The sequence below is a fragment of the Telmatherina bonti genome, assembly GCF_933228915.1.
Source record: "Telmatherina bonti genome assembly, chromosome: 24".
Taxonomy (NCBI): domain Eukaryota; kingdom Metazoa; phylum Chordata; class Actinopteri; order Atheriniformes; family Telmatherinidae; genus Telmatherina; species Telmatherina bonti.
Window position 1 is genome coordinate 28,034,143 of NC_136633.1, and position 20,830 is coordinate 28,054,972.

The window sequence follows — 20,830 nt, forward strand, 5'->3', positions numbered from 1 at the left end:
TCAGAACCACCTGAATTCACACAAATTCAGACTCAAGGCCTATTGGATGCAGACTGATGGACAGTTATGTCCATCTCGTGTGTAGTTTTCTCCGTTTTATACAAGATTAGCTGTCAGTCAATTCATACAATACCCCTGGAAATCCCGGGGGCAGTGTTGAGTTGTGTTGCAAACCACAGAAGAAGAATAACAAGATGACGACGACGCAGAAACAAATAAAAAGGGACTGAAAAAGCCGAGAACTGTAAAATAAATTTAAAAAAAAAAAAAAACAAAAAAAAAAACAAAAATGAAAAACTTGGTTTTATTCTTCTTCTGGTGTTTGTGGTTAGTTGTAAACAACTTTATAATGGCGCGTTACCACCACCAAGAGGTGTCAAAAATGAAATTGAACTCAGCACTGCCTACTAGCGGATGAACAATCAGCAACGTAAAAGACAAATGGAAGTATAACATTTACATACATAAGAGAGCAGAAATGGGCCATTAGCTGCATTTAATGTTGGTGGAATCACAAGCTAGCCAAGTTGCTATTAAGCTAACTCAACTTTGCTCTAAGCTAACTTTTAAGTTTACCCACATTGGGTCTCCAACTTTCACAAAGTGTAACTGTATAAAAAAAATAAGCTGGAATGGGTTTTTACAAAACTTACATTAACTACCTCAAATAAATGTTCCTCCCTAGCTTCATTGTATTTATGGCACATTTACACAGACTGGACACTTCATCCGGTATCCTTTGCTAGCATCGGGTCGGACCATTTTTTTCCTCCAGATCTGCCGTAATTCTTGGTGTGATAGATTCAACTACGTGTTGAAAACATGCAGACTTGTCTACATTTAATTTTAATGCAGTTCACTAGAGGCAGAAGCTAGCTAAATGGCTATGAAGCTAATTCAACTTAACGTTAAGCTAACCTGAATTTTCCCGTGTTTGCTAAGTGAAATTTTATAAATATGTATTTAATAAGCTAAGTGAGATTTAACAGTAGCTATGCTAACTGCTAACTACCTCAAATTTACATTACTTCTTAACTTTACTGGTTGTGTTTATAGCACATTTACACATACTTTTCAAGTACTGGGTTGGACTCCTTTTCCTTCCAGAACAGCTAGCTAAGTTGCTATGAAGCTAAATCAACTTAGCTCTAACTGTTGAGTTTGCCTGCATTAGCTTTAAAGTGATTCTCGCCAAGTGAAGAAAATTTGATAGTTTTCAGTCTGTTAGTTGTCTTAAACAGAAAAAGGCAGCAATAATATTCTACTTTATTCTTGTTTTTGTGGCCTGAGAAGCAGGGTAAAGGTAATATTTGTTGGCCAGGAACTGCAATGCGTATTACTAACTTTTACTGGTCCTTATACTATCAGTTGTTCTAGGAATTTTGAAAAAATTTTGCCGGATTTACAGGCTGGGAACTCACATCTTTCAGAGATTCCAGATATTAAAATGGCCACCAGGAGCACATGAAGTCCTTTGCTGTCTTTACTAACCCCTGGAGTCCTCGTGCTGTCATATGAGGATATCAAATATTTGTTTGTTGAACAGTAATACTAATTTCTGTGTTACTGGAACCTGTTGAACAGTCTTCCATTTGTTGGGGTCAGAAGAGCTGTTGTTTTTCATTTTAAATATATTTACATCATGTATAATAAAATAAATGTAACAATATGTTTAAGGGTAAATCATAAAAATGTATGTACCGGCTCCTCTTAACTACAATTAGCTATAAGATATCTCTAATGCAAGTCAAACTGAAGCTCGGGCTCAGAAGGTAAAACTCTCTGTAATATATTTTCTGTCTGTTAAGTTTTTTGGTGTAAACAGCAGCGAGTTGTTATTGGAAACTATGTTGTGGCGTTCTTTTTCATGAACAAAAAAAAAAATTGCATCAAAATGTGTGGTTTAATAATCCTAATCACTTAAATTGGCCCGTGTTTGCACATTTTCACAACAGGTTTGTGCTTTTCTTTTTGATACAACATTTGCAGACGCTCACACACTGGTTGATTTGGAAGCACTTATCTTTTACGAGTTGGTGCAACTGAAGCGGCGACTACCCGGGATTGATGTCACATGTTCGATAACTCAGATTCAACTGGGACACACTGGCTGTGTCCGAATGTCCACCAGATTCCTAACCATCCATTTACTAGGAGGGCTACACCACAAAGTGCACTCCTTTTGTCGATGATTCGGACAAGAAGCTAGCTGTTTTTCTTCTCGTCGCAGATCACATGACTACTGTCTGTCACCATGGCAACCACCAAATCAAATCCAAACTCGAGGAAAATAAATTTTATTTTCATATATTGTATTTTCTTTGTTACAGACTTATTCAACAAATAAAGATATAAAATGAATTCTATAGTTTTTTTCCTCAACCTACTTTGATGTCACTTGCACCACTTGGAGCTCCTGCCTGCAATGCATTGTGGTCTATATTGACCCGTCTAATGACCATCTTTGCTCATTACTTTTCAAGATGCATTGTGGGTAATTTTGATGGCAGTACTTTTTTCTCTCTGGACATTCAGACACCCATAGGGCACGATGTAGGGGATAGGATGCAAATTAGGACAAAGCCACAACAAGCGACTGCTTCCTCTTCTTCTTTTGGCTCCAAAGACTAAATTTACCGTGATGCCCCATCTAGTGGTAGAAAGTAGCATCACAATAAAAAAAGGATCCAAGTTGTGTATCTCAGCTGCATTGTATGTGCTTTTCCTTTCACTTCTCTTTAAAAAAAAAAAAAAAGAAAGAAAAAAGATTGTTCTGTCTTTATTTAAAGCTACTGATAACCAAAGTTTGTGCAAAAGAAAATATTTGTCACCACTAAAAAGGCTCCTTTAAAAGCTCGACATGTATGAGATCCATAATTCAGGAAACAAATCTAACAGCAGCTTTAGTCAATTTATAAGACATTGAAAAGGTTTTACTAAAGAAGTCACTGCAATAAAGATTCCTGAGATGCCATAGGATCTTCTTTATAATCCTTTTCTGGACTTTATGTATTTTGGCTGAAAATATGAACATTTTGACACTTTTACTTCTTCTATGGACCATAAAGTCTTAAACTTCTCCAACTCAAGCCTTCATGTAAAGCAAAGAGCTTTTAACTTTAACTAAATGTGTGATAAAGTTGTCGTTAGACTACGATTCATCTGCAGCAGTGGACGTCTGGCGAACAACAGCAACACCTGAGCAGACATTTAACAAATGTTCATAAAAATCTTTTATTGGTGTTTTACAAATAATATTAAACTTGTGGGGAAAAAGAGGTTTTTTACAGCAACGTCACATCGTCGTCACAAAAACCATCCATCAAAAAGCACACAGTGACAGAGCGGGGGGGGGGGCTGTAACCTGGCAACAGTGAGACAGATGGAGGAAGAGGAGGGGGTGAAGGCTGGGTGTGTGAGAGGGAACACACACATACATGTGCTTGTTTACATAAATAGATACAGTGTAAAAACAGGAGGCACAGTGACATCTGGATGGTCAGTAAATATAAACTAAATAAGCCGAAGTGGATCAGCTGCGCCGTCTGACCCAAAGCGGCACGTTTTCATTTCCTCACCTTTAAACAATCCCAGAGTAAAGAGTCCTGTTCAGCCAGCAGGGGGCAGCAGAGTCTGACCTCTCGCTGCGAGACTCCAGGTCTGACAGGCGAGACGTTTCTGTCGTTTTTAGTTGGATTTGTCAGATTGGTGAGGAGGAATAATCTGTTGTGAGACGGAGGAGGAAAACCCAGACGGTCCAGTTGGGACGAGGTTCCACCAACTTTATCATAAAACTTTCTGGTTGTCTCTAATTCGTCCCTCTTGATCTGGTTTTCCTGCACAGTGAGGCGGTTTATTACCTCTTATTTCTGTTAAACCTGGTTGCTCTGAGTTACTTCTGTCTGAAAAGGGCTGTATAAATAAAGTTTGAATGATTTAGAAATCCCTGCATGTTTGTTCTGTTTTCCTGCTGATGATTAGAGAGAAATTTAAAGCCTCTGATCATTCCAGGACACTGAAGCTTCGAGACGGTTTGGAAATCGTGGTTTTATCTGAGGAATAAAAGCTAGAATATATTTATGTGAATTTCCGGCAGACGGGAGCGATCAGTAGTACGTTCTCGTTATTTCTGATGCGTCAGATACGACAGCCCTGAGAAGAAGACGGGCCATGTGGGTCTCTTTCCTTTGCGGCTGTATGTGAACCGGATGCAGCTGAAGCCAGGTTTTCCGGTCTTTCCTTTGACTTCCACCGAACCCTTCGGAGTTCGTTGACGTCCTAAAGCTTCGAAATGTCCGTCAGTTTTCCGCCTCTTCAGTCCGAAGGGCTTGTCTGTCTCCGTCATGTTCGGCATCTCGAACGTGATATGAAACAAGTGACTGTACAGACACAGTGATCACACACATCCGGCATGCGCACGCAGCTGTTTGAATCCTGCGTCCGTTCTGCTTTTCATTCCAGGCGATGAAACACCCACAGCTTCAGACGTGTGATTTAGATTCATATATAATATATAAAAACTTTAAAAAAGTACAAATAAAAACTTCAAACCCAAAGTGAAAATGTTTGAGAGCAGCGCCGCGTGGCGGGGGGCTGAAAGCGAGGCGTGGCCGTCCTACACGGAGGTTTCCGACTGTAGCCGCAGGACGAACTTGTGGGATTTGGGGTCGATGTACTCCTCCGACATCTGGATGTAGGGGATCTTCTTGGAGGTCACCACCAGGCTGAAGTCCACACATTTCAGCAGGAAGACGGTTCCGTCCTTCAGGCCGCTGGTTACCGACGCCTCGCTGATCAGGGTCCACTGACGGGCCAGCCAGTGGTCCCGGCTGTACTGCAGGGTCGGACCCGGAGTCAGGTAGCTCTCCAGGAACGCCTGCGTAGAAGAAACAGGGATGAAGATCAATCGGTGACCAGATCAACGTCTTCAGCTGGAAGGAAAGTTTCTGGTTAAAAATGATCCAAAAACAGTTTATTATTTCTCTACGATGTCAAACCAAACGTCTACTCTCCTGAGATGAAGCTAAAACTTCTGGTGATAGAAACCTCCAGAAAAGCATGAAGCAACATGTAGACGTTGTCAGTCAGATTCCCAGAGCCGAAGTGGAACAAAGAAAAGTTCCAGAAGCCGTTAAAGGTCACGCAACGCTGCCGCACTGTCTATACACGCATCTATAGCTCTTCTTCTGTGGTGGATTTAAGGATATGTGATCCAAACAAGCAGCAACTTCCGGCATTTAAAAGTGAAGGCGAGATAGAAGTGTAGAAACCTGCAGTTCCTCCTTCATCCACTAGGGGCACCAAAACAGGGCGAATCTCCATAGACTCCCATGTTAAAAAGACCAACTTCACAGCAGAAATAAACATGTTTACAGCAGGAATAAACATGTTTACAGCAGAAATAAACAATGTTTACAGCAGAAATAAACATGTTTACAGCAGAAATAAACATGTTTACAGCAGGAATAAACATGTTTACAGCAGAAATAAACATGTTTACAGCAGAAATAAACAATGTTTACAGCAGGAATAAACATGTTTACAGCAGAAATAAACAATGCTTACAGCAGGAATAAACATGTTCACAGCAGAAATAAACATGTTTACAGCAGGAATAAACATGTTCACAGCAGGAATAAACATGTTTACAGCAGGAATAAACATGTTCACAGCAGAAATAAACATGTTTACAGCAGAAATAAACATGTTTACAGCAGAAATAAACAATGTTTACAGCAGGAATAAACATGTTTACAGCAGAAATAAACAATGTTTACAGCAGGAATAAACATGTTTACAGCAGAAATAAACATGTTTACAGCAGGAATAAACATGTTTACAGCAGAAATAAACATGTTTACAGCAGAAATAAACAATGTTTACAGCAGGAATAAACATGTTTACAGCAGAAATAAACATGTTTACAGCAGAAATAAACATGTTTACAGCAGAAATAAACAATGTTTACAGCAGGAATAGACATGTTTACAGCAGAAATAAACATGTTTACAGCAGGAATAAACATGTTCACAGCAGGAATAAACATGTTTACAGCAGAAATAAACATGTTTACAGCAGAAATAAACATGTTTACAGCCTGGTGCAAAAATCCATTTTTGGTTTATAGGTCAGGTTTACCTTCATGACAACTGTGGGTGGAGTGATTTTTTTTTTTTTAACTTCTCTGTTTGGATGTAATTTCATATTGAATTTCGGCATATTTAGGGGCGTGTCCTTTTGATTGACAGGTACCCGATCTCCCGCTTCAAGTCAGAAGAACGTAGAACAACCGCGGTTTTTAGCCGGTTAACAATGTGACTTAGCTTTAGCCCGCTTACCTCCGTTAGCTGGTTATCTCCTGTTATCTCCAGGTTAGCTCGGTTAGCTCTTAGCTACAGAAAGCTTGGAGTTCGCTCGATGTCAGTCATCCACCATGACGCTCACAGCCCCCCTCTCAGGTCCAGAAAAACCACATGTGGTTTTGGAACATTTTCAAATGATTCACATGTGAAGCACATGTTTGTAGATATATATATGTGTGTGTGTGTGTGTGTGTGTGTATGTAGACATGTAGACAAATGGAGCACATGTTCATGCACATGTGAACCAAGTAGTCCACATGTAAAGCACATGTTAAGCACATGTGGATCACATCAGTGCAACTTGTGATTCACATGTGAAATCTATGTGAATTATGAACTACGTGAATCATGTGAATCCCATATGTTTCATGTGGTTTGCATATTTTCTATAAGTCTGGGTAAGAAGAGTGAACACTATTAGTAACTCCGACTCTGATTAATACGACTGACCCACGTATTAATCGAGGAATCCAGTAGAATGCCGCTGATGTCACCATGGTTACGTCCATCTGATCAATCATCACGATAAGGAGGGAAATATTTCTGACAGACAATGACTGACACCAGTCCTCAAATCTATGTTACTTAGTGGAAAATAGTGATTTCGGACAGCGAACATTAAATCTGCTTTACTCCTGGTGGAAGACCAGACATGTTGTCCCACCCGTTTAACTGGACATTACGCCATCGCTGGAGGTGTTGCGTGTTACTTAAGACCTGGACTCGGACCTTTGGTGTCATGTTGTTGGTGATGCAGAAGGCCAGATGCTGCTGGATGCTCTCCATGCTGTGGCAGTGCTGCTGCTTGGTGGTCCTCAGGTACTTCTGCAGGGCTCGAGCCATGGAGGGGAAGATGGCCTGAGCCGCCTCCCGAGGGTCCATCACGTCGCCCGGAGCCTTTTTCTGCTCCTCCTCCTGCATCCGCTTGATGTGGGTGAAGGCCTCCTCGACTGCCACCACCAGCCTGGAAACACAGGAGCTTGGATTGACCCTTAAAACTCCAAGGCACTAGTTTCTTGTTTATTTACGTATTTTTATGTAAAACATGCTGACTTTAACCCCAGTCAGCATGCAGACGTGATGTTTTCAGCTTCAGCTGTCAGATTAGGAGGCTAAAATAATGGAAAATGAATGTATAACTTATATATCAAGCAGCTGCTCTGCTCACCCGTTGATCCTTGGCTGCTCCTGATTGAACATCACTGTCAATTTAAGATGTCTTATTGATGGAAAGTTTGACAGGAAGACGGACAGTTTTGTTCGCTTCCTGTTTTAATTACGAGCATAATTACTAACATTTTCAGGGGGCTTAGCTGACCGTCACTGAAAATGAAGGAATACCGTCAGAAACCACCGGGGCCAGTGTTGAGTGCAAAGCTGACACACAATCAGCCCAAGGAACAAACCAGAGAAGAAGATGCAGAAGTTGAGGAGAACAGTGTTCCCGCTACCAACCAGTGTCAGAACATGTAAATGACCTCTGAACTCAGCACTGCCCCCTAGTGGACGGACCGTTTTAACAACCGTGGCAACGTAAAAGACGTAAAAGTATGAGGGATGTTAAAATGGATGTACTCATTTCCGTACGTAAGGGAGCAGAAATGGGCCTTTATGGGTTGGGAGGGGGGTTAAGGGTTAACATAAACAATGCAGCGATGGTTAAAACTCACCGCGCTTTGCGCTTGCGGACGCGCCGCTCGTGCTCGGCCTCTTCGTAGTACAGCTCGTTGTGACTGGTGTCTCGGCGGCGGGCGGCGGCCGCGATCATGGCTCGGGACTGGGAGTGGGCGAGTCCAGCAGCTGCGTTGTTTCCTGGACCTGCAACGGCAAAAATGAGAAAGATAAGTCTCATTACATGTTGCAGGTGGAGAAAGGATGCCCATGATGACAATGCAATGCGACAAAAGAAGAGGAGGGTCACTTCCTTTTATTCCCTCCAAAAGGACAGAGACGTGAATATCTAACACATGCAAGGTGCTCGGGGCCGACTCTCTCCGGTCTTGGAGGACTAAAAGTCCATATTTTCGGAACGAGGATGGAAAGCTGCTGATGAAGCGTCAGATGTTAATGCAGGTTAAAAGCAGGCTGAGCTGCTGAATTATTAATGTGTTGCAGAAATCAAGCATGAGCAGAATAATTCATGGACAGACAAGGAGGATGCCGCCCCTCCCTGCTTCTGGTATGAGATGCGATGTGAGAAATCAGGGTGTCGGAGGAGAATTTATTATTTTACATGAAGATTTTCAGATTTAAAGTCATTTGTATGTGTATAAGCTGCAGTAAAACACTTTATCCAACTACAGACAGACTAAACCCAAAGTTTTTCAGGCTTTATCTCATTAGCTTCATTTGTGGATCCACACTGGACCATCACATTGTTGGAACGTGTTGGGAGTCGGACAAACCAGTATTCCAGACCGTCAGGCCAGAAGAAAAGGACGCCATGTGCTCCAGACCTTAAGTGCAGCTCAGCGACCCCCATGATGATAATGACCATTGTCAGAAGTGTTCCCTTGCCCGGACGCGGGTCATGGGGCCCCCCCTCTGGAGCCAGGCCAGGGGGTGGGGTACGAGAGTGAGCGTTTGGTGGCCGGGCCTTTGCCCATGGGGCCCGGTCGGGCTCAGCCCGAAAGGGTTACATGGGCCCCACCTCCCTTGGGCTCACAATCTGCGGGAGGAGCCGTAGGGGTCGGGTGCAGTGTGAGCTGGGCGGCAGCAAGGGGCCTGACGATCTGATCCCCGGCTGCAGAAGCTGGCTCTAGGGACGTGGAATGTCACCTCTCTGGTGGGGAAGGAGTCTGAGCTTGTGCGCGAGGTTGAGCGGTTCTGGCTAGATAAAGTCGGACTCACCTCAAATCATGGCTTGGGCTCTGGAACCAGAACTCTCGAGATGGGCTATACCTTTTTCCACTCGGGAGTAGCTTATGGTGAGAGGTGCCAAGCGGGTGTGGGTATTCCCATTGGCCCCCAGCCTGGTGCCTGTACGTAGGGATTTACTCTGATGGACTAGAGGGTAGCCTCCCTCCGCCCCTTCGGTGGGGGGACCAGTCCTGACTGTGGTCTGTGCCTATGCACTGAACAGCAGTTCAGACTAGCCACACTTTCTGGAGTCCTTGGAGGGAGTGTTAGAGGGTGCTCCTTCTGGGGACTTCCTTGTTCTGCTGGGGGACTTCAATGCTCACGTGGGCAATGACAGTAAGACCTGGATGGGAGTGATTGGGCCCTGCGATGGACTGGCGAGCTGTCCAGGGTGTACCCTGCGTTTCGTCCTAAGACTGCTAGGATAGGGTCCAGCTTCCCCGCGAACCTGGATTAAGTGGTTAGGAAAATGAATGAATGAATGAATGAATGAATGAATGAATAAATGGGAGTGATTGGGAGGCATGGTCCTCCCCTCTGAACCCAAATGGTGTTTTCTTGTTGGATTTCTGCGCTCGTCATGGATTGTCAATAACGAATACCATGTTCCAACATAAGAGTGTCCATATGTACAGCTGGCATCAGGACTCTCTGGGCCGCAGTTTGATGATCAATTTTGTAGTCGTATCGTCAGATCTGCGGCCACATGCCTTGGACACTTGGGTGAAGAGGGGGGCGGAGCTGTCAACTGATCACCACCTGGTGGTGAGTTGGCTCATATGGTGGGGGAGGAAACTGGCCCAAACATGTCGGGGGGATCTACTGGGAACATCTGGCAGAGTCCCCTGTAAGAGCGAGTTTCAACTCCCACCTTCAGCAGACCTTCAACCATGTGTGTGAGGAGTGAGACACTGAGTCCGAATGGGCTGTGTTCCGTGCCTCTATTGTTGAGGCTGCCAGCCGGAGCTGTGACCATGAGGTTGTTGGTGCCTGTCATGGCGGTAATCCCAGAATTCATTGGTGGACACCAGCAGTGAGGGATGCCGTCAAGCTGAAGGAGGAGTCCTATCGGGCCTTCTTGGCCTGTGGGACTATGGAGGCAGCTGATGGGTACCGACAGGCTAAGCGGCATGTGGCTTCAGCTGTCACCAAGGCAAAAACTTGGGCATGGGAGGAGTTCGGCGAGGTCATGGAGAAAGACCTCCGATTCTGGTCCACCATCCGGCGACTCAGGAGGGGGAAGCAGTGCTCCATCAACACTGTGGGGAGCTGCTGACCTCAACTCGGGACGTTGTGGGTCGGTGGGGGGAATACTTTGAAGACCTTCTCAATCCTACCAACTCGTCTTCCGATGAGGAAGCAGAGCTGGGGGACTCAGGGGTGGATTCTCCTATCTCTGGGGCTGAGGTTGCTGAGGTGGTTAAAAAGCTCCTTGGTGGCAAGGCCCCGGGGGTGGATGAGATCCGCCCGGAGTTCCTTAAGGCTCTGGATGCTATGGGGCTGTCCTGGCTGACACGCCTCTGCAGCATCGCGTGGACATCGGGGGCAGTACCGCTGGATTGGCAGACTGGGGTGGTGGTCCCCCTTTTTAAGAAGGGGGACTGGAGGGTGTGTTCCAATTAGGGGCATTACACTCCTCAGCCTCCCTGGTAAGGTCTATTCAGGGGTCCTGGAGAGGAGGGTCCGCCGGATAGTCGAATCTCAGATTGAGGAGGAGCAGTGTGGTTTTCGTCCTGGTCGCGGAGCAGTGGACCAGCTCTATACCCTCTTTGGGGTCCTGGAGGGGGCATGGGAGTTTGCCCAACCAGTTTATATGTGCTTTGTGGACCTGGAGAAGGTACTCTGGGAGTATGGGGTACCAGACCCCCTTGTACGAGCTGTCCGGTCCCTGTACGACAGGTGTCAGAGCTTGGTCCGCTTTTCCGGCAGTGAGTCGGACTTCGTTTCCGCCAAGGCTGCCCTTTATCACCGATTCTGTTCATAACTTATATGAACAGAATTTCTAGGCGCAGCCGAGGTGTTGTGGGAATCCGGCTTGGTGGCCTCAGGATTGGGTCTCTGCTTTTTGCGGATGACGTGGTCCTGTTGGCTTCATGTGGTCTTGATCTCCAGCTATCACTTAAATGATTCACAGTTGAATGTGAAGCGGCTGGAATGAGAATCAGCACCTCCAAATCTGAGACAATGGTCCTCAGCCGGAATAGGGTGGATTGTCCTCTCCGGGTCGGGAGTCAGGTCCTGCCTCAAGTGGAGGAGTTTAAATATCTCAGGGTCTTGTTCACGAGTGAGGGAAGGATGGAGCATGAGATTGACAGATGGATCGGTGTGGCGTCTGCAGTAATGTGGACTCTGCGCCAGTCTGTCGTGGTGAAGAAGGAGCTGACCCCGAAAGGCAAAGCTCTCGATTTACCAGTCGATCTACGTACCTACCCTCACCTATGGTCATGAGCTGTGGGTCGTGACCAAAAGAACGAAATCTCCTGAGGGTGGTCGGGCTCTCCCTTAGAGATAGTGTGAGGAGCTCGGTCATCCAGGAGGGGCTCAGAGTAGAGCCACTGCCCCTCCACATCGAGAGGAGTCAGTTAAGGTGGCTCGGGCATCTGGTCAGGATGCCTCCTGGACCTCCCTGGTGATATATTCTGGGCACGTACCTGTGGAGGGAAGACCCAGGACACACTGAAGGGATTATATCTCTCGGCTGGCCTGGGAACGCCTTGGGATCCCTCCACAGAGTTGGCAAATGTGGCTGGGGAGAGGGAAGTCTGGGCTTCCCTGCTTAGGCTGCTGCCCCCGTGACCCGACCCCGGATAAGTGGCGGAGAATGGATTGATGGATTGAGCTCCAGACCCAATATGAGAAGGAAAATCTAGACTATACACCACGCTCTGTTGTAGCCATGATCTCGACTCACTGAGAGCAACACGTGCTGCCTTCAAACGCTCATCCTGTCCAGGAAAGTTCATGCATGTTTCAACCAGTAAACTGGGTCCAAAACAGGCAACATTTTGGCAAAATTGTGACATCACAAGACTTGTTTCCAGAACAAGACCAAAACCCCTGAAAGACTTTAGCTCGTTTTGTTTTTACGACATGTATCAACACTTTCATCAACTTCACAAAAACGAGATGAGATCCAGAGTCTGCTTCTGCATCCTGCAGCAGAGAATATGCAGATAGCAAAATCTGGACCAAATCTGAACCAAATCAGTCCGAAATTGTTCCTATATCTGGCGCGACCTGGAGGACGCAGAGTACATAATTACAAACAGGAATGTCAGATTTAGATTGCCTACCAGTAAGCACTTTCCCACTCTGAAACAGTCCATTTTAAACAAGCCCACATGACAGAACGTTACTTCTGGACCAAGTTTAAATATGGCTTCTGTTCATGATAGAGCTTTAGCTGTATCTGTCGATGGCACAGAGGACTGTGTTACCCAGCAGTGGTTTCTGGACCCATATAGTAACATGAGTGTTGTCTGAGGACCTGACAACCATGGGCATACGATAAAGGTCTTTAGCCTTGTCCCTGACATACAGAGATACCTTCAATTTCTCTGAATCTTTTGATGATGTCACGTTAATACCTGATATAGATTTTCTAATTTGATGCTTGCTGATATAGACCTGCGACAAGCATCAATTTAGAAAATTAAGCTCAATTTATCACATTTGTTACATATTATTTGCATTTGGAGCTTCGTCGGCCTTCAGTCAAGCAGACTTTCGTCTGCGTTTAGTTGGAATTATTTACTCTATCATGTGGTTGCGGAAAGGAAAAGGGAAGTGGCTGGAGACCCGAGATAAGAGACGGAGGAGTCTGTGCAGCTGCTGCAGGATGAAAATGAAGGATGGTGAGACTCCAGAGAGAGAAGACAAGACAGTCGGAGTAATAGCTATTGATTTGTCAGCCATCTTGTCCTGCTAATTTGAAAGGATGTGGAAGGAAAGAGGGAGACAAATGGCAGCAGAAGAAAGAGGATTGAAGCTTGAGGACACTTAAGGGACGGCGATAATTTAATCGAGGGTTTGTGTTACATTCTGCCAGCTGTAGTGAAGACGACTGAACTTTACATCAACCTGTGGCATGCAGAGTGAAAGTGTGAGTTAGTGCACATAAAGGAGAGTTCATCGTGTTAGAAGGTGCTTTAGTTTGCTGCAGACATGTTTTTACTTACTGTCAAAAAGGTAGGCTTTCAGTTTAGCTTTATAGGAGTCTTAAAGGTTTAGCGTGGTGTGAGGAGAAAGCATAAAGACAGCAGAGTCAGCGGTTAAAAATCTGATCCCTGCTTTCTCGTTACATTCACAGGGATTTCTGGGATGGAAATCAACTGAGCACGCTCACTTTATTGCAAGTTGTAGGATGAATAAACATTCTGGTGACTCACTCGATACTTGGGGGTTATCCCCGATTATTTTTTATTTTAAATGTTTGCTGAACTAATGTGGGGCCACGCAGCACCTCATCAGCCAGTTCATGTGGACTTTAATGAAACACCTCACCAATTAAGCTTTCAGTATGATTACTATTTTGTTTTAGTTAATTATATCTGTGCTTAAGCCATGCTTTAGCATCATTTTGCAGTGTTTTAGCTGAATTTTGTCTTGTTTTAGGCTGTGCGTTACCTTTATTTTTTGCAGTGTTTAAGCTAGTTTTTACTGAATTTTGGCTCCCCCCCCCCCCCATCTATTAAAAACTATCTGTTTTGGTTATATTTTAGCAGTGTTTTGACTAGGTTTTAGTTATATTTTAGTTAGTTGAAGCTATTTTTGTATTGTTAGTCTTAAACTGTGCTTTAGCTGTACTTTTGCAGAATTTAAACATTATTTTAGCTCGTTTCAGCTGTGTTTTGGCAAATTTTTGTTACGTTTAAGGCCATATTTAAGCTGTGTTTTGGCTAGTTTTAGCGGTGCTTTGGCTGTCTTTTAGCTTTGTTTTGGTTTTTGTATTTAAACTAGTTTTAAGTTGTGTTATAGCTGTGTTTTAACTGTATTTTGGATATTTTTAGCAAATTTTAGCTGTGTTAACGTTGTGTTTTAACTGTATTTTGGCTGTGTTATAGCTGTGTTTTAAGTGTATTTGGCTCATTTTAGCTGTGTTAACGTTGTGTTTTAACCGTGTTTTAGCTAGTTTTAAGCTGTGTTATAGCTGTGTTTTAACTGTATTTGGGCTATTTTTAGCTAATTTTAGCTGTGTTAACGTTGTGTTTTAACTGTATTTTAGCTAATTTTAGCTGTGTTAAAGTTGTTTTAACTATTTTAGCTCATTTTAGCTGTGTTAAAGTTGTGTTTTATCCGTATTTTAGCTAGTTTTAAGCTGTGTTATAGCTGTGTTTTAACTATTTGAGCTATTTTTAGCTAATTTTAGCTGTGTTAACGTTGTGTTTTAACTGTATTTGAGCTAATTTTAGCTGCGTTGTAGCTGTGATTTAACTGTATTTGGGCTATTTTTTTTTTTTTTAGCTAATTTTAACTAGTCTACTTTCATACTAGTTTTTTGTGCCCTGGTGTACACATTTGGCACTGCAATGTCACGGTACTAAAAAATGCCATGCAATTTAAAAAAGAAAAAAATTGTCTAATGGCAAAAAGAGTTCAGATTGAAAAACAAAACAGAATTTTCTGCCATTTACTTCTTGGGTCACGGTTTAAGGGTCTAAAAGGTACCCATCACAGAAAAAAAACTTTCCTTAAATTCATGATTATCTTTTATTACTTTCTTTAAAAATATATATTAATAAAAGAAATAAACATTTAAAGAAATATAAGGTCCTTACAATGAGAGACTTTTAGACAAGAAAAATGGAACCAATGCCAAATGGAACCAAAATGGCTGAACTTTTCATCCTGTAACCTCTCCAGGATATTCAATTTCATCCTAGAAATATTTTTAGTGCAAGCCTAGAAGTTTTTCCATTCCATGCATTTATTATACATCCATACCACATAGACTGATATTGTGTGATCTATCTGGCCCCAATGTGTTTATATAGTTGTGTTTAAAGACAGATACTAATTTCATTTTCTGGATTAGATTTTTGTGGTAGCCTAAATTACTGGTACAGTGCTCAAAGGGTTAATTATGAAATTATCTCTGTAAAATTGTAGAATATTTACAGCCAACAAAATTAAACACCACCACAATAAAATTTATTTATGCAATATTTTTTAAAAATGGGATGATTAAAATAGAAGAAAGAACCACTGAGCATCCCACTCACCCTCAGCGGGGGCTGCCGCCAACTCACCATCCACGTTGTAGACCTTGAGGCCAGCCAGGTGCTTGGCAGCGCGGGACTTTGAGGCGGAGAGCAAAGCAGGATTATGGATGGGGAAGTCGCAGTAGTAGTGCTCTACGATAGCCAGAGCTGCCCGCTGAATGCTGCAGAGGAAGAAGCAGAGATGCGTTTTCATCCTGAGGGAAATCAAAGTGGTTCAGGCTACCGCCAGCTCCGAGATGGAGAAGAAAAACGTAAGAAAAATTAGCCACAAGACGTTTTTTCACTCGTTACACTATAACTCTTGGAAATCCCTGCTGTAAGTCGACTGAATACAAAAGAGCTGGAAGAAGACGAGAACAGACTGACTTTTTTTGGCTTTAAATCAAACGTCTTTCAGGAATAAGAAAAAAAATCCCTTCAGTGTTTCTTCAGAATAACAAGTATCATCATCATAAAGCAGTAAAAAAAAGGAGAATGGGGTAGTTGGTGGGAAATGAAAGATCCTCAAGCAGCAATCACAGAATTCAAATGAGAATAACTCATCAAACATTTCCCACCATAGATTCAATGCTGAAAAACACAGCTTTCTAGCAATATATATCGTCTGCAGGTTTTAGAGGCAACCCAACTTTAACAAGACAAGGTGACATGAATGTCTGTAACAGGATGTAAAGAACAAAAGAGGCAGTTTATGAATCTGAATCAGGTGTGTTGGAGCAAAAACACGTCTTAGACTTGCAGCAGCGTATGTCCTGATGACCAGAACCGAAAAGACACTGGCATAGGTTTATGACTACGATAGCAGTATTGTAGCGGTGCTTCATGTGTTTTGGGTAGTTTTAGCTATTTTTAGCTCGGTATTAACTATTTTTATAACCAAGTTTAAGCTATTTCTAAGAAAATAATGTCTAGTTTTAGCACTGTGTTTAGCTATTTTTTGGCTGAGTATTAACTGTAGCAAACGTAGTTTAATCTATTTCTAATGACATTTTGGTTAGTTATAGCACGGTTTTGGCTAGCTTTAGCTGTGCCTAGCATTGTTTTAGGTGGTTTTAGCTTAATTTTACCTATGTTTTAGTGGTACTTGGGTTCATTTTAGTTGTGTTTTAGTTATATTTCGGCTATTTAGTTGTGTTTAGCTATTTTTGGCTGAGTATTTACTGTATCAAACCTAGTTTGAGCTATTTTAATGATATTTTGGCAAGTTTGATCTGTGTTTAGAATTTTTTTTAGCTGGTTTTAGCTGCATTTTAGTGGTTTTAGAGGTGTTTTGGCTAATTTTAGTTGTATTTTAGCTATTTTAGACAGCTTTAGCCTCTTTGTTAGGTGTGTTTATTAGGTTTTTTAGTAGTAGATTTTTTAAGGCAGTTATAGTAGTGTTTTAGCTCTTTGTTAGCTACCTTTAACTGTGTTTTAACAATGTCTTAGCTAGTTTTAGGTATTTCTAGCAATGCTTTGGACATGTTTAAGCAGCGTTGTAGCTAGTTTTAGCTGTTTTATAGCAGCATTTAAACAGTGTTTGTCAGGAATAAGAGAAAATCTGAAACATTTCTTGAGAATAACAAGTAGTATCATAAAGCAATAAAAAAGAGGGGGGATGACTGACAGATCAACTTAGATAAAAGTTCTTAAATCAGAAAAAATACAATGAAATTTCTCAGACATCTACATCTACAAGACATCCTCCAGAGATGGACATAACTCGATTAAGATAGTGTTTTCAGGCTTCATATTAGAAGAGAAGCAAGACAAAAAAAATAAGAATAAAAAGCACTGATGATCCACATTTCTCTGGAATTTTGATTTAATTCAGATAATCAGATAATTCTCGCAGCTCTATCTGGCATATCTTTAACAGGTCAGAGGTGATGTAACGCTTAAACCAGGATCCTAAATCCTGGTCCTGGAGGGCCGGTGTCCTGCAGGTTTCCCTGCTGCAACACACCTGACTCAAATCAATGTGTATGGTTAAATTATGTTTTTTCATTCAGAATTAATTATCTGGATTATAATAATTTGGAATTAATGTTCTCTGACGAGTTTCCATGAAAATAATCATTCCAAATGAACGCTTACATGAAACATGTCCTCACATAATTCCTCTTTAGAGCGGTGGGTTGGGAAGGGTTCTGATTGGACAGAGGGTGCACGTGACGTATGACGTAGACCGGAAATAAACAAAGTTAGCTCCCTGCTTCTTGTCTTTTCAGTCGTAACTTGTAAAAACTACATAATAAGAACCAGTTTGACCGCTATTTTTATTATAAATGTGAAGTAGCAGCTCAACACCAGCATACTACTTCACTTTCTGCAGTAACTGAGAAGGAGAAGAAAGATAGACCACCGAGCAAAACAACGCAGTCAGGTGTGTTCCAGCAGGGAAAACCTGCAGGACAGTGGAAACCAGGACCAGGATCTGTGGCCTAAACGATAACAGAAAAAGTAGAAACCACGACTTTGTGATGTTGGAAGCAGTGGAAAGTGTCAGAGGCATCAGAGTCCAATACTTCACACTGCTCATCAGAACATGTTGCGTCTCGTCCTTCACAGCCTGGCGTCATTAAACCGGCTGCACACAAGTAGGTGTTTTCACACGTTTCCTGCTATAAATCATCTCTTCTTTTATAATAAACCCTTCTGTGCTCCTGGAGGAGTTTAACAAAGTCGTAAATGCACCCATACATAATTTACCACGCTACATCCCTACATACTTTGCTAGAACTGACAGTTTCTGGTGACAAGCTAATGCTAGCACGCTCTAAATATCAAATACTCTTGTGTTTCACCGTGTCGGTTCACTGACTCTCCTTTGGAAATGTTCTGAAGCAAAGTCTTAGTTGGACTTATAAATATATCATACTAATGATAAAGTTTGTTTTACCGGTTAAAAACACGGTTTGTCTGCCTGCTCGGCTCAACTTAAGTGCAAAGTTTTGGAAGAGTTGGGTGTTTTCTACGGCCGTCTGATCAGGAAGTGAAAATGAAACTGACGGTTTTATTTCATTTTTCATGATTAAACACTGTTGTGAGTCATCACATCATCATACGTTAAGAGTTTTACAAGGAAAAACTCAGAAGCGGCTTTGGAAAGTGGAAAACCAGCGCTACCTGCATCAGCTGCAGCTCTCCTAACAACTTATATATCACAGTTTGCTGAAATCTAACAAATACAGGCGGTCCTTGGGTTACGCACTTCTCCACTTGCGTTGTTTCGACTTTACAACACTTTGCGACATAAATGTGAAAAAAAAAAATACAGCAAGTTTTGAAGTTACGAGGATCTGTAAAGCTCTCATGACATGTAACGCGGACGCTAAGACGACACCTCTGTGCATGTAAATTTATTCTATTTTAATTTAAACATCTATTTTATTTGCCTGTACTGTTTTTCCATTAATACAACGTATAATACGTGAATTTAGATAGTTATTTAGTGGTTAAGGGGGAATTTAGGGGTTAAAATCTGACTCCCGTGGAATTGAGAGGGTCTTGGCGACAGCCTGGAGAATGAGGCGCGGATGGATATTGGGCGTAGTAGGATGTCCAACCCCTCAGCATTTTGATTGGATTAACCTTAACCCTAACCACGCCTATTTGGCACCCCGCCCCGCCCATTTGATGTCCAGCCCCGCCCACTTGATGTCCAGTCCCGCCCATTTGAAGTCCAACTCCGCCCACTATCAAGCCCTGCCCATTGGACGTCCAGCGCCGCCTATTGGGTGTCCAGTCCCGCCCATTGGACGTCCAGCCCCGCCCATTGGGTGTCCAATCCCGCCCATTGGATGTCCAGTCCCGCCCATTTGACGTCCAACCCCACCCAATATCCAGCCCCACCCCATTGTCTAGGCTGTGGCCGAGGGTTATTGGTGGAGTTTGGGGTTACGTCACGGTGTGCGAACGGATTTCGTTTGTAAAACCCGCCTGTATCGCTTTTACTTTGTGACGTACTTCTCTGTGTATGTTACCAGTAAAACCAGTATGTACGCAGTAGCTTCTCTGCTTTGGCGCTGCTTTCTACGGTGGCCCTGAAGTGCAAACCACAACTACAAACTAAAAACAAAACGAACCAATCAGGAGAGGGGACACGAGAAATCATCCAATCAGCAGTTTTCATGCTGCCGTCGGCGTCTTAACGACGTCAAGTTGTGTTTAAATCGTGACGCGTTTTATTTCCTACAGACATGTAAACACACACACACACACACACACACACACACACAAATGAGTCAGTGCCAACGCTGCCTGTCCTGTCCACGTGGGAAGATAACCTAATATACACGGTCTGCAGCGTGCGCATCCTATTATCCCGCCAGAGGATGACAGCACGACCCCCAGATGGCTTCTTCCTGACCTCCTCCTGCCTCTTCCAAACAAACTGCGGCTCATTTCAGAGTCACGGCGGCATTAAAAGCTCGTTGTAACACTTCGCCATCTGGTGACGGTCACATGCAGCACGGTCCGACGCTGTCGCATCACAAAGCAGATGTTCTGATTTGCAGAGAACATCTGGAATGTAGGAAAACATTTAGATATCACAGTTTTTTCTATTTACAGGGAGGATGGAGCCGTGGAAGGTGGTCATGTGGTCAGATGAGTCCAGATCGACCCCCTTCCCGGCTGATGAGCCTGTATGGGGGGGAGGTACGATCCCTGCGTGCGAATGATCAGGTCTTAATCGATGCAGCGGCTGAAATGAATTGTTATTTACATGGAAAATTAACCGTTTGATGACTAATCAGGTCAACTGGCGACATGGCAGTGACGTTTCAGAATTAAAGGAACATTTCAGAGAACCTCTCACATATGATCAGACTTTAAAGTTTCCACCGTCTACTCATGATTCAGAAATTACAGAGGAATCTCTGTATGCTGGGGACAAGGCTGATGCTGGTGATCTTCTGTAGTAACAGTAGACATGAGACTGGAAACCAGTACATGGAAGCTTCCAGAAACCAGTGTAAACCCAGTTCAGGCTGATATCCACACATGCAGGTTAAAGCTCCATCATATGTGAAGAGGATCCAGAAACACGCCGTCTTCTCTGGACCAAAGCTCATTTAAAATGTTCTGAGTGGAAACCTGGATGAAGATGTGGAATTGTTTGTGGACAGCATGGACGGCGTGTCCTGCAGACTAAAGAGAAGAGGGAGCATCCTGATGGTGGAACAGGAGAACTGGTCCAACAGGACCATGCTGAACCACATCCTGATGGTGGAACAAGAGAACTGGTCTGCTGCAGTCCAGACCTTCCACCAGTCCAAATATCTGGAGCTTCATGGAAGCAACTGGAATTCTGCATCAGACCAGAACGGGACAACATTCCTCTCCTAAAAGTCCAGCAGCTGCTCTCATATCTTCCCAGATGTTAAAAGACAGATGTTAAAAGAA

At 43.2% G+C, this 20,830-nt stretch overlaps 1 protein-coding gene across 3 annotated transcripts in view; it reads right to left on the reverse strand.

Moving 5' to 3' along the window:
* Positions 1-3,308: 3,308 nt before the first annotated feature.
* The window catches only part of LOC306773992 (vang-like protein 1), an 85,967-nt gene continuing 68,445 nt past the window's right edge, over positions 3,309-20,830 (reverse strand). For 2 of the 3 annotated variants that reach the window (XM_079263954.1, XM_079263955.1), the window contains 4 exons: positions 15,443-15,603; positions 8,033-8,180; positions 7,092-7,326; positions 3,309-4,876 (listed from right to left, as the gene is read on the reverse strand). In XM_079263954.1, the coding sequence (XP_079120080.1) occupies positions 4,616-4,876; positions 7,092-7,326; positions 8,033-8,180; positions 15,443-15,603 (805 nt within the window). In that variant the 3' untranslated portion in view covers positions 3,309-4,615. The remainder of the gene's footprint in view (positions 4,877-7,091; positions 7,327-8,032; positions 8,181-15,442; positions 15,604-20,830) is intronic. The other variant, XM_079263956.1, reaches the window with a different exon arrangement.